The sequence below is a fragment of the Mucor mucedo genome, assembly GCF_025094135.1.
Source record: "Mucor mucedo strain NRRL 3635 chromosome Unknown EV154scaffold_125, whole genome shotgun sequence".
Classification (NCBI taxonomy): Eukaryota; Fungi; Mucoromycota; class Mucoromycetes; order Mucorales; family Mucoraceae; genus Mucor; species Mucor mucedo.
In genome coordinates, this window is record NW_026252409.1 from 18,172 (window position 1) to 34,708 (window position 16,537).

The 16,537-nt window shown below is 37.3% G+C and overlaps 6 protein-coding genes across 6 annotated transcripts; 4 read left to right on the forward strand and 2 right to left on the reverse strand.

The window, feature by feature from the left end:
• The first annotated feature begins 141 nt into the window (after nt 1-141).
• EV154DRAFT_606215 (uncharacterized protein) lies at nt 142-607 on the forward strand. Its single transcript, XM_051607524.1, has one exon. It carries the CDS (start codon nt 222-224, stop codon nt 597-599), a length of 378 nt encoding a protein of 125 aa, XP_051453049.1. The 5' UTR covers nt 142-221; the 3' UTR covers nt 600-607.
• EV154DRAFT_523742 (uncharacterized protein) lies at nt 587-2,376 on the reverse strand. The gene is made up of 4 exons (XM_051603133.1): nt 2,180-2,376; nt 1,697-2,091; nt 1,430-1,637; nt 587-1,372 (listed from the first exon to the last, which is right to left on the reverse strand). The coding sequence occupies exons 1-4, from the start codon at nt 2,349-2,351 to the stop codon at nt 705-707; spliced, it is 1,443 nt and encodes a 480-aa protein (XP_051453050.1). The 5' UTR covers nt 2,352-2,376; the 3' UTR covers nt 587-704.
• A 3,031-nt stretch (nt 2,377-5,407) lies between these two features.
• On the forward strand, nt 5,408-7,448 carry EV154DRAFT_523746 (serine hydroxymethyltransferase-domain-containing protein). The gene is made up of 7 exons (XM_051603134.1): nt 5,408-5,574; nt 5,637-5,669; nt 5,727-5,828; nt 5,891-5,970; nt 6,033-6,233; nt 6,287-6,491; nt 6,553-7,448. The coding sequence occupies exons 1-7, from the start codon at nt 5,497-5,499 to the stop codon at nt 7,360-7,362; spliced, it is 1,509 nt and encodes a 502-aa protein (XP_051453051.1). The 5' UTR covers nt 5,408-5,496; the 3' UTR covers nt 7,363-7,448.
• Nucleotides 7,449-7,868: 420 nt separating this feature from the next.
• EV154DRAFT_523748 (COPI associated protein-domain-containing protein) lies at nt 7,869-8,682 on the forward strand (the record flags this gene model as incomplete). The annotated part of the gene is made up of 4 exons (XM_051603135.1): nt 7,869-8,037; nt 8,097-8,204; nt 8,259-8,466; nt 8,527-8,682. Exons 1-4 carry the CDS (start codon nt 7,892-7,894, stop codon nt 8,677-8,679), a joined length of 615 nt encoding a protein of 204 aa, XP_051453052.1. The 5' UTR covers nt 7,869-7,891.
• On the reverse strand, nt 8,683-9,853 carry EV154DRAFT_523749 (uncharacterized protein). The gene has a single exon (XM_051603136.1). The coding sequence runs from the start codon at nt 9,434-9,436 to the stop codon at nt 8,801-8,803; it is 636 nt and encodes a 211-aa protein (XP_051453053.1). The 5' UTR covers nt 9,437-9,853; the 3' UTR covers nt 8,683-8,800.
• A 39-nt stretch (nt 9,854-9,892) lies between these two features.
• On the forward strand, nt 9,893-10,045 carry EV154DRAFT_428767 (uncharacterized protein; the record flags this gene model as incomplete). The annotated part of the gene is made up of 1 exon (XM_051596433.1): nt 9,893-10,045. A coding segment is annotated over one exon (153 nt), but the record flags the coding sequence as incomplete, so codon positions are not given.
• Nucleotides 10,046-16,537: the final 6,492 nt, after the last annotated feature.

A 16,537-nucleotide genomic window follows, 5' to 3' on the forward strand; every position in this document is an offset into this window, starting at 1 on the left:
TAATGAATGACAGAAAAATAAGCTCAATGTTGCACACCGTCAGTTCATTTTAGAGTCGGAATTGGCCGGTCTTTTGCGAAGTACAATGACGGCGTATCATAGTCTATCTTGTACATCACATGTAGCTAACTATATAGTTACATTTAAATAGAAGGAAATCTCCTCTTCTCTTTTCTCTCTTTTTTCTCTCATTTTTAACTTTTTTTTATATATATATTGTGATGGTAACTTGGTTTTTTGAGAATAATCAATTTGCCAACGCGTGGATACCTTTTGATAGATCAAACCAAAAGAAGCTGGAGTACGTTTACCGACATCATGAACTGCTTATTAAACACATCAAGGATAGTAGCGGATCATTACAGGACAGCACCAGTATAAAAGAAATTGACCAAGATGAAGAAGACGGCTCAATCCATCGTTTTATAAAGTATGACTACAACTGCCTCTACATCCAATTGAGTGATTCACACTTTGAACAAGAAATCACTCTGTATCCTGCCATGTTATTGGGATCTTTACCTGATAGAGATATATTAATTGTACGAGCAGAAATGATGGATCATAATAGTAATAAAAACAAATATTTAGATGTTTAATACACGTGATATATTTTTATTTTAACGGGATTGAGTATTTTGCATATAATTTATATGTGAGGGTGCGGGTCATCCCCTCTGTACGTCATAGGGTCTTATTATTATTTACAGTGTCATTTGACCAGAAGTTAAACTAAGTAGGCTGCCTAAACCAACCGTATTTCTAGCCGAATTCGTCAGCATCAGTTGCATCATTAACATAAACACATGTTCTATAAGTTCTTGAACTCCATTTCTCAATAAGAAACAAGCAACAACCCAGTAAAGAGTACCACGGTATTTGACGACTTTTCGCAGGATGCGCATTGTCATGTATCTGGCTGTATGTTCACACCTGGACAGTAACTTTATAAACCATCTCCTCCTTCTTGTCGTTTCATCCCGCACTCCATGTATCGCATTTAACTTTTCTGACAGGACCCATGAAGGCACACCGCCAATGAAATCAGTGGATGATGCATTGACAAACAATCCCAGTGTCTTTATGGTTGTACGAAGTGGCATTCCGTTGCCCAATTTGGAAGGAAGGGATAAGTTTGAGTAGGCTTTGGCTACACTTGTTAAATTGGCATGACTCGCTACAGGTGTTAATGATCCAATCGGTGTTCCGTATAAGCTAAATGACGAAGACGGTCTCGTGAAGGGTTCAATTGTATCATAGTAAATGGATGAGTTGGAATTACGACGACTCAGCTGCTGTACCGATCCTCTATACTTGGCATAGTAGCCATCATTTCTAGAGTCCCACAAGAATGGGTCATCTCCACCAAAATCTACAGTAACATATTAGTATCCTTTCTTTCTTTCTGTCTTCTCTTTTGCTTCTTTACCAGTCAGCAGGTCTTTGGGCTCAATCAGCACAGAGAGCTCTGGTAATTTGGGGAAATTCACCTTGGATTTGGCGTCATTGGATAATACCAGCTTACACATTTGCCAAAGACCTTGATACATCCAACCAAAGTTTAATAAATTAACGGTGCCTGTCATACCCGGGTATCTTCTCATGAGAGTAACGAACGACTTAAACAGGGTCATGTCCTGTTATATAGATTATTAGTAAGCCAAACTCTATGTGCACATAGTCTGTGTGCTTTTACCGTGGGTAGTCCATTGGCATTTTTAAAGTCCACTAGAATCATTGTTTCCAGCACAAGGGGAAGTTCTGTGCCTGCCTGAGTTCTTTCCTTTGTCCTGTCCCAGATTAACAAACGAGCGGTTTCCAAGACAAAAATAACTAGGGGTGTCAAGAATTCAGTGACATCATAACCTTCGGGTGCCTTTGGTAAATATGCAAGGTTGACGACCAAGACGGGGCGATGTATTTTATCGGATTTATGAAAATAGACAAGAGGTTCATGCAAAAATTCTCTGACGCTGGATACGCGAATAGCATCAATGTCAGCCAAAATCCTCCATCGTACGGTGTCCAACAATAATGAAAGCGAAGTGGGCAATGAATATTTATTTTTTCTGAGAAATCGAAACATCGTTGCTAGAGTTCATTTTAGTATTAGTCTATCTCTCTCTTTCTCTCTTTTTAGATGATGTATCATCATCTTTTTGCTTTATGAAATTCTCACCTCGATCGTTAATGAATTCATGGATTGTATCCGATTCTTGCACTGTAAGTTCAAATTCTTGTATTAGGTGTGGTATCTCCCTACGCAACGCACTTTGTATACTGTCGATCGTCTGTTCATGTTTGTTATATTGTTGATTATTTTCCAAGTGCCGCTTTTTATATATGTCCATTATTTTAATTAGAGGAAAAAAAAAGTTTAAAAAAAGAAAGAAAATTAAAAACTCTCCACAGGGAAATTTTTGTTTTTTAAGGGCCCACACACACACACACACTGAGTTTTTTTTTGCACGTGAAGGTGAAGGTGACACAAAATCATAGGACCGGTTTTGCAAATGCTGATTCACCCTTTTCTCCCCCTCATCCCCGCACGCCATACGTTTATTGTAAATTTAACAAGATATTATTAATATAAAAAGATCTACAGAATATTAATTACAAGAGGAATTATCAAGTTAAGATATTCTTGGTCTGTAAAAGCCCAAATTTTGGGTTAAAAATCACTTGTTCCCACCCATGAGAAGACAGTGTGAAACGAAAAAAAAAAAAAAAAAAGGATCGCCCATAATTTTAGAGAGGCTTGGCATCAAGTATTTGTTGTTTGTCTTGTTAGAGGTGCATGGTATACCCTGTTTTCCCAGCCAATTTAGAAACCATCCATGCCACGTTCTAAAACTGCAGTGATTATTTCAATAGTTGCAAGCCTACACATATATAAAAGTGCTATCACGTGGATGATTTTATCTTTAATTGTACACACATGGCGGAACTCGTCATGCAAGTTTTGAAACCGGTCTCTTGCAAATTAAAATATTTAGGTCCGTCTTATCCCTCGTGTATTAATAACATTACCGTGTACCAAAAAAAAAACTGTTTTATCACCCTATGATTTATATAACTGGATTTTATGTTAATCTGTAGATTAATAGCGAAATGTCTCTTATGTTTATCTCTTTATGATCCTTATATCGAAGAATGAATTTGAGTACCTAAATTTTAGACGATAATTGTAGACGCTTTGATGATTTTTGAATAGGCTAGTCTATGATACATTTAAATATTTTATTAGATTACTGACATACGATTCTTGTTCTTTTCGACAATATCATTCAACACTTGTAATGCCGGTGTCGATAGTAAATGGTCTCGCGTGGCCTGCAATACCTTGGTCTCGTAGCGTAATGTCAATATGTGGATATCGCAAATTTTGGTATATTTTTCACAAACGTCTTTAACAGAGATGATTTCGGGCGTCACGAACGGTATGACAAAATTGGTGTTTACTAATTGAACCAATATACCTCCATAACGACAAAGATCTGAAATTCTTGTATGTCGTATGGTGCTCATGGTGGAGTAGAGTGTCTTCCCAGAATACCCACCGGATCCTTTTATACGTCGCATCGATTGAACAATCGATTCTTTACTTATGTACATATTATAAAGCATACTGAAGACGTCCCGATTATGGCTGATATCGTCTTTACGTACATAATTGATAACATAGGCCACATAGGATTGGAATTTTAGAATAGCGGCATCAATTTCCGCAGCATTCAAGGTTCTGGAAAATTCAAAAAGTATAAGTTGATGGATTTGCTGTTCAATGACTCGGTAAATGATAGTAATCATGACGGATTCACCTGTACCCGTAGGTGAAATAACCGCCTTCTGTACATTAACTAATAATGATAGAGTAGCTACACAATTTAGCACTGCGAATTTATGTCAGGACATATTTTTCAATGCTTACCTTCGAGTGAAGCGTGGTCCCGTTCAGTTTCTTCAATAACTATGGGATTGCTAGCGTCATTGTGTTGTACTTCATTGTTTGCGTCAAGACGTAATGTTACTTTATTTTCTTCGGCCAACAGGCTTTGCTCTTCATTTGAATTATCTGTCGTCAGGTCAGATTTGTTGTCTACTATAACTTGCTCTTCATAGACATTGTTTGTCAAAATGTTGTCAGTGTTGGTATCAATTTCTGTGGGAAGGATGGGCTCATCTGTACATTCTTCTGACATGATGTAATCATTTCCGTCATATAGCTTTCCATACAAAAATTGTTCTTCATCATCAATTATTTCAATACCCATATTCCTAACAAAATCGTCTTTGTTGGTATCTTGGCAGTCATTATTGACCTCATTCAATAATGTACTACTACTAGGAGCTGTTTCGTCGTCTGAGTAGTCCCATTGAATGTTATCTGTACTTGCACTTGCTCGACATTCAATGTCTATACCCAAACTACCGCAAGCCAACTCTAACATTTTCAAAGTGGAGTACCTTCCTGATAAAACCATTTTAAAAAAGTTAATCAAGAATGTCGGCTTTTGTAGCGTACATTCTTCTTTTTTTTTTTTTTTTTTTTTTTTTTTTTTGTAATACCTCCTTGCTTGAGATGATTTTTTAAAATTTGAGTCATGTCTTTGACATTATCGTTGATAAATTGACGATCCAAGCGAGATTGCTCGTCAAAGATCTCTTGCAGTTCTTCAGCCCCATTTTCCTGAATATATCTTTGAATTGCACGAGCTATCTTTTTATGTTTGGATGAAGACATGGTGAAGTGGAGGGGACAAAGTGAGAGAAAGAGTGGGTGGGCGAGAAACCTTTTCTTTTTATATCTTACTGACCACAAACTATAAAAAAAATAGATAAGTGTTATTGTTAATTTTTATTTAAGAAAAATGCCATGTCCATATAACGCAGAGAAAATGAATATTTTAAAATCTATACCATATAATCATGGAATCACTGATAATAAGTTATAAACTAAGTTGATGAGAAAAATTAAGATAGATCATCTCATATATTTCAATGATCAAAACGTTCTTTAGCGAAGTAGTGAAGAGAACCACCATGAACCAATAGGATTACGTTTGCTGTGCTTAGCCCCCGATGATAGCAACTGGAACTACCAATTTTTTACTTATAAAAACAAGAAACAACATTTATTGTCAGATGTAAAGCAGACTTCCCTCTTATATATGACTGATTTACTAAGGTTCCTGGTACTCACATTTGCGGCCTTTATCTTCTGAGCTGAATAGCCCAAATTCATGCCACTGTGAAATGTGGGGAAAAATTTAAACTTTCAATTGCCGCTTACTGTGGGACCTTTTTGTTTTTTTTTTTTTTTTTTTTTTTTTTTGACGCGGTGGATTGACTCGGTGGAGATTTGGTTGCCTCTTTTAGGGTTACTCAAGGTCTTTATCTTCCGCCCAACGTTCATGATCGTATAAATACCACTCCCTTTTATTTATTTTTTGGAGAAAAGCTGATTGTTCTTTAACCCATTTCACATAAATTAAAATGCTCAGATCTCTTATTACTAATGCTGCCAAGCCCTCCACATTGCGCATGATGAGACCCACCATGACCCAAGCAACTGTAAGTAATAAAAAGGTGACACTGTTTATTTTTACGTGCTGACATTTTTGTTTTTGTGATAGCGTGGTTATGTCTTTCCTGCTGGCCAACAAGAGGTAACATATAAAAAAATCAAAGGATATTTGCCCGTTGACTAACAATTACATATGTAGTTCCTTAATGAAAGACTCGAAAAGATGGACCCTGAAATGTTTGATATCATTGAAAAGGAAAAGAAGAGACAACAAGAAAGTGTTGATCTTATTCCTTCAGAGGTAAAATAAATACTGGGAAGTTTATACATGTATGTGTGCAATTCAATTGACTTTGGGAGTAGAACTTTACATCAAGAGCTGTAATGGATGTTCTTGGTAGTGTGATGCAAAACAAGTACTCTGAGGGTTATCCCGGAGCCAGGTAAGATTGCACATTTATTATTATTCGCATGTAGCGTGCAGCTTTATTGAATGCATCTATAGATACTATGGTGGTAATGAATTTATTGATATGTCGGAAAACCTTTGTCGTAAAAGAGCTTTGGAAGCATTTGATCTCGAAACAGAAAAGTGGGGTGTCAATGTTCAACCCTTGTCCGGTGCTCCTGCCAACTTGTACGTGTATGGTGCTCTTATGAAGCCTCATGACCGTTTGATGGGCCTTGATCTTCCTCACGGTGGACAGTAAGTCTTCCTTTCATTTTTTCTTTCCCAGGAATCTTATTGTTTGCATGTAGTTTGTCCCACGGTTATCAAATTCCCAACAAAAAGATCTCCAATGTTTCTGCTTATTTTGAAACCTTGCCTTATCGTTTAGATGAAGCTACTGGTCGTATTGATTATGATGCTTTAGAAGCCAATGCAATGCTCTATAGACCCAAGATTATTGTTGCTGGTGCATCCGCTTATGCTCGTAACATTGACTATGCTAGAATGAGACAGGTAAGAAAAAAAAAATAGATCATCTTGTTTTCCAACATCTGACTCCCCGCCCTATTTTTAGATTTCCGACAAGTGTGGTGCTTATTTGATGGCTGATATGGCACATATTTCTGGTTTGGTAGCTGCCGGCGTGTTACCTGGTCCTTTTGAATATGCAGATATTGTCACTACTACCACACACAAGTCTCTCCGTGGTCCTCGTGGAGCCATGATCTTTTTCAGAAAGGGTCTCCGTAGTGTCGATAAGAAGGGTAAAGAAATCCAATATGATTTAGAAAACCCCATCAATCAATCTGTTTTCCCTGGTCATCAAGGAGGACCTCATAATCATACCATTGGCGCTTTAGCTGTTGCTTTAAAGCAAGTCAAGTCACCTTTATACAAGGAATACCAATCCCAAGTTTTAAGCAACAACTCTGCTTTCGCTGATAGATTCATCGAGCTTGATTATAACCTTGTATCTGGTGGTACTGATAACCATTTGTTATTAGTTGATTTAAAATCAAAGGGTGTTGATGGTGCTCGTGTTGAACGTGTGCTCGAGTTAATAAACATTGCATCCAACAAGAACACAGTGCCTGGCGATAAGTCCGCATTGATCCCTGGTGGTCTTCGTGTTGGTACACCTGCCATGACATCTCGTGGTTTCAAGGAACAAGACTTTGTCAAGATTGCTGACTTTATTGATCGTGCTGTCAAGATCACACAAGAGGAAAAGGCCAAGGTGGGTGGCAAGAAATTGATTGATTTCAAGAACCACATTGGTGATGGTAAGCAAATCGCTTCCATCCAATCTTTAAAACAAGAAGTCTCTGATTTCGCCTCCACTTTCCCTACCGTTGGTTTCTGGGAATCAGAAATGAAGTATTAAAAAAAACCCCCCTCTCCTTCATCATATTGTATCATTAGACATGAGTGAACTTTTCTTCACTTGAAATAAATTTTTTTTAAAAAGCATTATATTGATTATTAGAGTTTATAAGTGGAATATCTCATCCAAAAGTGCCAACCCCTTCCTACATTTCTCTTGACGTGAAAGAACGTTGCAGTATGATAAAAGTTCTAAATGATACTCAAACCGATTGTATGTTCTGCATGAAACACTATCGTAGTAATATATGTTTTTACTTGATTTCTGTCATCTAGCGCCAAATCCTCCTTTACTGTAATATCTGTTTGAAGGGTTTAATAAATTCAGGGGTGCAACGTACAAAAAAATGGATTGAGATCCCAAATAAACCAAGCATTGTATTAAAAAAATATTAATGATGCGAATGACGTGGTGACACAGTGCACGCCAAATTGGGCAACTCAATAACATCAAATTACTTTTAACAGTGTCAAGGTTTTTTTTTTTTTTTCACTCTTTTTCGTTTTATTTACTTTTTTTATTATTTATCATGATATCAAGATCAAAAGTTGAGCATATTATTTGCCTAGGTCTCAACGGAATCAATATTATACTTTATTTACTGGTGATAGTTGCGGTTATATATAAATGCATAGGCGGCAAATTTTCTGAGATTGTCTTGGGGATATATGGGATGTAAGTAGATATATATCTTTTTTATCTTTTATTGTTATTCATCGCCACTTTTTTTTCAGCATTATGGCAGGGCTGCTCATTATAAACGAATTACAAGAGATAGAATTTTCGCATACATACTTCTTTTTTTTATCGACTTACAGAGGCAGGGGATTAATCATGATTTTGTAAGTTAAATTTGAAAGAAAAACAAGAAGTATATTCTAATAATTTTGTCGCAGTTTTGGCTGTCTTGTCCTTGATTATGGTATAGTCAATATTGTGGTGGGTACGCTTGTATTAGCTACAGGATTGTTATACATCATTATGTCGTTCCTATCAAATTTTCCACAACAACACCCAATCACAATAAATTGGAGAAATTGGAACGATTTCTCAGCAGAAGGACTTGATTTACCTCACCCAAGGAACATAAATGACCATGTGGTGGTAAGAAATCAAAGACCCTCTATGTTCGTGTATTTTAAATTACTAATTTTAATTTCATAGAGCCAAGTCCATGAGCGACTAAGATCTCCTGCACCCATTATACCCAACCAATCATTCCTAGAGCATTCGCTGTTAGGACACCAGACACATTTAGATGAAATGACACATTCAGAAAAACAGCCCATATTTAATAAAATAAACCAAAAGAAGTGATTATTTAAACCTTGTATACACCTTATATCCAGCCAATAGTCCACTGATCAAACCTGAATATACCTGAAGTCCCTGACTAGAGGGCGGATGAAATACATCACATCCTAACAACACACGTTAACTATATTTCCTGACAAAAAAAGGAAGGCACGTTACCACAAAATATCAAGTCGGCAATGGCTTTAGCGACATTGACCTTGGCCAATAGTAGGTCCTGTGGATGAGCACCCTTCCCTTCCAAAAGACACAAGTTGAAGTAATATGTCTGAACTTGATTTAATATGCTGATAAACCAACAATGAGCGGATATGATTTCTGAATATAGACCCCACTTTTTTGACAAAATACCAATTCGGTATAAACAATAGACATCGTCTGAAATGGCATTACAAATGTCAATGAGCAACAGAGCTGTTTTATATGACTCTCTTTTCTTGACTGTTGTATTTAGGACCGAAATATCACTGAGTACATTGCCCAGACAAAGCACTTGACGTGTGATGGATAACTGCGTTGCTAAAGCCGACCATTTTTTTGGAGAGGCGACTCTGTGATACAGTAAAAGCTTAATGACATATTGGAGGATCTTCATGCATTTGTCTCGCCCATCTAAGTCCTTTCTCACACTATTCCATAGTGTCAACCACACATTTTTTCTTACTTGTCCTTTTTTTTCTGGTAAACTACAAAACGATGGGTTTCTGGGTAGATTTTTGCCTTGCTGATTTGGAGAAGTAAGTGGTGCCGGTAGGGTCATAATTGGCTCGTACACGAGGTGAAAAGAAGCGAGTTTTTTGCTTTTTTTTTATATAAATATATATATATCCCCTCTCCTCAGATATAAGCCACCTTTGTACAGCTGCATATTCCAAACGAAAAACACATCTCCCTTTTTAACATCATTGGGCAGTTGTATTGCGGGTTCTTAAACATGGCCTAAAAATTAGGGAATAGCATTGCAAGTACGCAAATTTTTTTGTCACTGGAACATTCAGCCTAAAGCTTACATAAGGCTCTACGAATCTCTGGCGTCGCAATAGCTAAAGGCTTGAGATTCGATGCCGACCGGAAGGAATTATCAAAAAGACAGTGAATATAATAGACCTGTGCTCCCTCTCTCAATTTACTGAATTTTTGAAAAGTCTGCCCACTTTTTTGACCAGATGTTTGAACCACCAATTTTTTGAGCCAATCGTAAACAACATTCGTTATATTGAACTTTTTTCATGGTATTGTGGATGAATCCGGAAAAGTGGCAAGCACTTTCGCTATGGATTCCTCATTTCGATTAATAAACTTGACAAATATGCAAAAGTACAATGCTTCCGACAGCCAATCAAAATCAATGTTAAATATAGAGTTTTAGACCATGAAACTGGATCGCCACTAGCTATCAACTTAGCACTCACTTGTTGATGGTTGAATCCAATTTTATGTCACTTTTTTTTTAGTCCTGCCAAACGCTGTAGAAGACACTATATTGTTTTGTTATTTACATGTATTTGTTTTATTCAACCCTAAAACATACAGCAAGTAAGAGTCATTAAAAAAGATGGGGAAAATAAAGGAATATAGGATATAATAGGCGCTTTAACGATGCCGGAAAAGATACAAAGAGAAAAAGAATCAATACCGAGAAGACTGACCAATGGGTCCTTTGCTTGATTTGGCCATTACTGACATATACTTAAAAATTGAAACAGGGTCATAAAGCTCACACCCTAAAATAAATCAGCGATCAAAAATTGAAAAATATCGCAAACAAATTAGAGCGGAAATAACGATCTTTTTTTTAAAAATATCGCGATTGGCGATATCGATAAATTTTTCCAAAATATCGCGATTGGCAATATCGATCAAATTTTCCAAAATATCGCGATTGGCGATATCGATCAAACTTTCTAAAATATCGTTATTGGCAATATCGATCAAACTTTCCAAAATATCGCGATTGACGATATCGATCCATAAATCAAAAAAACAAAAAAATATCGTTGGATGGGGTAAAAAAAATGGGGTAATCGATAATCGATATAATATTACTTTTACACCCCTGCTAAATCAGGATACAGGCTTAAAATTGATACGTTTGTATATATTGGAAAAAAAAATTTTATTTATTAAAAAAAAACTAAATAACGTCGAATCTGATCATGATAGACCTCTTCAAATATAGAAAATGACCAGTAAAATATGACCAGAGACAGACATAATGAGAGGAACTACGATAGTGACCATACGAAGACCTCGGAAGAGCAGCAGTATTGACTTACCTGCATAAAGATGGTTTACGTTAATAAGAGAATAAATTATCAAGTTTAGCAATGTGTACCTTTACAAAACCGTGGGATGTACGAGCCTCAAATAAACAGCGATAGTAGCTAGCTTTAGGAATTTGGGTTAACTAATAATGAACACATAAACCAAAGTCGAGATATTTACCTTTTCACAAGCGGTGAAAGTAGAGATGGCTTCAGCTATACAAATGTGTTAATACATATAAAAAGAGTAAGTAAATTTACTTTTAAAGCAAAGAGTCTTGGTTTAATCCGTTTGGAGAGTGTCAGCACGTTTAATGTTTAGTCACATAACTATATCTTCATTTGTAAACAAATGGTTATGATAAATCATATATTCACAAACTATACACATATACAAACCTTAAGTTTAGTTTTTATTTGAAAGAAATAGAAAGAAAAAGAAAAAAATAATAAAAAAATCAGAGTTTAAATAAGAAAAAAAAAAAAAATTCAGGCTCAATTCTATTTTTGGAAAGCCCTTGAGGGTCGACTATTGGTCCCAGATGCTATTTCATCAGCCTTTCTTTTACCTTTTGGACGGGTAGTACTTGGGGTGGAGAGGGCAGGTGCAGAGGTGGGAGGAGGAGAGTCAGAGGTGGGAGGAGGCGAGTCAGAGAGAGGAGGCATCTCAGAGGGAGGAAGAGAGGTCAAAACAGGATTTTGTACCGAAGCGGAAGAAGACGATGGTACAAGAGGTCTGTTATCAGGGATCGAAAATAAATTTTCAAACAGGCCCATATCCAAGTCTTCGTACCTCTCTTCAGTACCCGAATTGACACCAAGGTTTTCCAGGCCAGTCAAAAATGAACCCGAGGCATCATGAGCAATGTCATCTGGCTAGAGTTGAGGTTTATGTTAATGTTAAAAATTCTTAATTTGATATCTAAACTTTACTTACTCTTGCTGAGTTCCTCAACATTATCTGGATCATATTTTTGGATATCCAGTTTTTATCCGCGAGGTGCATGGGTAGCATTGGGTTCTCGGCGTCAATGACAGAGATAAGGTCCCCAGGATAAGCCTCGAGGGGTGTACCAACGTTCAAGCCAGAGCGCTTGTTCCAAAAGTATACAATTCTTTCGAACATATACAATACTTCATTCTGCTCGTTGGCAGGAATCCCCCTCCAAATGACACCATTCTTTCCAAATCGTTCTTGGTACAATGCTTTCAAGAAATGTTGGCAAATGGTGAAGACATTGTTGTAAGCTGCTGTCGCCCTTTCTTTAGCTTGATCCTCAGTATAGGTACCTACCAAAGATCTCCAGTACGCAGCAACCTTGTCTATGACGGTTTTCTTTGTATAAGTACATACGGTGATGGATCTTACACCGAGAGAATTGCAAGAGGTGTGAATACCATTGGGTATAACTTGCTCCTTGTAATAGGCGACAGCCTTGACCACGAATTCGTACATTTGTTGAGCAGCGGAATTTCTTGCTGAAAAGATAGGGCAATTATTAACTTAATTCGTCTTACAAAGTAAAATAAAATAAAAATGTACCAGTGATATATCCAGATCGAGAAGTAATTGCAGAAGTACCATTGGATTTGACCACTTTCTTAACCTTGCTGCAGCATTCACAGTGTTGACCAACTGGCAGGTAGATATATTCTTTCATTGTGGCAGGCATTGCATCAAGCTTTCTTTGCATATCGTAAATGGCATTAACGAGTTTTTCAATGACTTCGTCTCGAGAATTTGAGTTTTGGGTACCGTTCATTGTGATAAATAGAGTGAAAAATCGATGTAAATGAGAAAATAGGTGTAAGTATTGGATCTTATATAGATGTTTTAAAGATACATTTTTTTTTCATTGTCATTTACCTTGATGTAAGTGGTTCAACTTATTTGCACCAATCACGGTACAGAATTAAAAAAAATTTCGCTTAATAACCTCGTTACACGAAAATCTAACAATAGATCAAGCTTGAAGTCCCAAACAACGATTTCTAGTGGTTTTGAAAGGTATCCATAGTCTACACAGAATTACTATATCCTCTCTATTAATAATTATAAGATAAATTCACGAGTAATTCCAATTGGTTCTAAGAACGGTCAGTGACTATTAATAAGCTGTAAATAAGATGTAGCAACATGTATAAAACTACGCGCAAAAATCGGTTCCCGACTTACCAAAAACAAAATTCTTAAAAACTTTTCAAAATGGTTTACCCCAAAATTCAAAAACCCAAGAACCTTAGAGCTTCTCGAAACGGCGCTAACCAACGTCTTTTAAGAGGCACATATGAACCCTTGGCCGTTACTGCTGCCTCCATTATACCTGGCCCAACTGACACTTCTGTTTTTGCTGTATCCTCTTCAGTATCTACTGGCTTCCCAACTGCTATAATAACCAACCGTACACCTTTTGACTATGACGAAGAAATGGATTTTTACGATGATGTTGATATGGCTGACCTCGATAACCAAATCGCTCTTCCCTTAATTGGACAAATGTCCATACAAGACGTAGATGCTGAAGATGAATCCTCTGATGATGGTTTTGTTGTAGACGGTGAAGTAGACGAGGATTTGTATGAATCCACGGACGAAGAGAACTTCGAAGGTAACTAAAGATGCTCGGGTTGTTGACATCATGACAACTTACCGGATGTACTATTTTCACTTTTAGAACCATTGTCACTTGATTATAATGTAACAATACAGGACAACATCAAGGATATCATTGTCCCCATTAACGTATTTAGCACCAGCGAGCTGAGTAGTATTATGTTCAACTATCTTACATTTAGTAGAAACATGACCATAGAAGCTGTGCGCGTTATGAAGAAATTTTTTGAGAACACTTTGAACCAAAACAACAGTATGTTAATGATTTGTATTTACAAAGTATCATTATTTACTAATTTAGTGTACCTTTTAGGCCTTGATAAAAAGAAAAAAGTACTCGCATTGAAGGAGTGTCGTTCGTTGATCAAGAAGAAACTTCCACTTTCTTTCAGTCAAAGCCATGAAATCTGTTCCCGAAAGGGGTGTTATCTCTTTGATCCTGTCGATGATGCCGATAAAACCGCTTGTCCTCACTGTAACGCTGTTAGACATAAAGAATCTGTGGTAAAAATGATTGATATTGGTGAACATTTAAGTCGTATGCTAGCTTGTGACGAGTTTCGTGATGAAGTCGAAAAATACCGAAACGTAATCGATTCCATGACAGACGATGATCCATATACCGATTTTTTTTCTGGAGCCGCGTATAAAGAAATGAAATCTAAAGGTCTCTTCACTGGTCAGCACGATTTAGCCATCGTTCTATGTGTTGATGGGTTCACTTCGAAGGTATCAAGAAAAAGTATGGTGATGGTACACGTTATAATTGCTAGCATTGATCCGTCTATCAGGTAAATTTTGGCTCTATATACAATACATCCAATCTTTTTACGTCGTAATAACACCATTTGCAGATACACCGATGAATATACTTTTCAAGTTGCAATTCTTTTTGGTGACACTAAGAAAGACTTTGACTCGTATCTGCGTCCAATTATTGAAAGCCTTGATCGTTTGAGTCGTGAACCTGTTGTTGTTCGCAAGAATGGTGTTCATGTCACGTCGGCTAGAATTTTCAATTTGGGTGTCATTGCAGATGGTATAGAGATCAACCAGCGGTTGTTGATGTTTAGTGGTCATACCAACTGGTGGGGATGTAGATTTTGTATTGGTAAGTCGTCAGTTTACTAAGCTATGACCGTGGACACTAACAAAATGACCCTTCTAAATTTAGTTAAAGGCGGTCACCCAGTTGACGGAGGAAAAGGTGGTATGTACTTCTTTGGCAGAGACTCGGCTATCAGAACCAAAGCTTCTTTATTACTTGAGAAAGACGCAGTAAGTATTAACTTGTGTAGCCTTTTTTACATATTTTAATTGATTTACCTTTATTAGCCTTCTTGTCCCAACCACAACTATGGTATTAAAAGTGCTTCTCCCTTTGGTCAGTTGAGTACCTTCCTCTCCATCGACTTTTTCATGTGTGACGAGCTACATATGTTTTCGAATGTCAGCAAGCTTTGCTTCGACATGCTTTCACCAAAGCTCAACACTCGGTTCAAGTTTGATGGTAACGAAGACACGTACCCGTTTGCTCTCGAGACTGCTGATTTTACTCGCATCAAAACCGCCATGGATGACTCCCTTCGTGCAATTCCTGCGGATTTCAGTGGTTCGTTTGCTGGTGTCAATCTGGATAATGTTAGATCTATCTATCGTTCGGTGGACTGGATCGCCTGGTTGGTGCATGTGATTCCTACGATTGTTGCCCCACTCTTTCCCGCCAGAGAAGCAACCACAGGATTTATTGCCCTGTCTCGTGGTATTCAATTGAGTTTGCAATGGTCGATATCCGAATCTGAAGTGAAGGAAATTGAAAGGTAAATATTCATTGTTGAGTTGTAATTTATGTAGTGATATTTACTTGAACATTATATTTGCTTATGATAGATGCTTTAAGACTTGGTTTGATTACCTCGATACCTGTCTTGATAGCAGCTCTATCTCCAGAACCGTATTCAGATCGAACATGCACCAACTGAACCATATACCATACATGATAAAACGAATGGGGTTAGTTATCGATTGTCATCATAGTTATTAGACTTCCCTTTTGTACTAATTTTTCATTTCTCTGGTAGACCGTTAAGGTGTTATTCTGCAAGATCATTGGAAAGGTCTATTGGCATATACAAGAAGCGAATCCGTTCATCTTTGAATCCTGGTGTCAACGCCGGTAATGTCATGGAAACTCGTGAAATGTTCTCTTTTTTGCAATCCGATGGTATAATCGATAGTTCCGCCTATGATTTGAAGAAGGATAAAGTTAACAACTTCTTGCCCCACCCGTCCAACGATCCATTGTTGCCTCAGCTGTGGTCACCCTTTCACTGGCGGGTAAATACTGTAAAGCTGGGCCAGGTTGTAAAGCAAGCAAAAGAAAAGCACAATCATACCATTGGCGGCTACCTGGCAAAAGACTGGCTTAAAGCACTCTCTCAATTTTTGATTCGTCTGACTGGTAATACTTCGGCTGTTATAACTTCGTTCCATCAGCACCAATTTGTCAACATTTCTCAAAAACTCTGGACAAACAATCAAATATACATATCTGATTTGTGCAAATCGAAGAACGCAGCAAGTTCGCGTGGTGGTGAGTTTGTTATGTTTACTGCAATTCATAAAAATCGGTAAGTTGATGTTTGCAAATCAAAATTATTGTGTACTGACTTATTGTAATTAGGATGTTCCGGCCTATCGAAAACTGGTACGTTTGTAAAGTCTTGTTCTTTTTTGACTTTACATATCAAGAAGGTGCTCCGGGCTCGAACTTCGTTTTTGGTGAACTTATGAAGAATCATGACGTCTCACCATACTCAAAGGCTATCCCGCGCGTGAAACCTTACGATGAGGCTGAGCAAAAAAAATTTGTGGTCTTTGATGCCGAGGATCTTTTGTCTGCTGTCGGATTGGTGAATGCGGTTGACGGCTCCAATAACAAATATGTTATAAAGACTGGTGACGCTTTTAAAGTCGATATGAG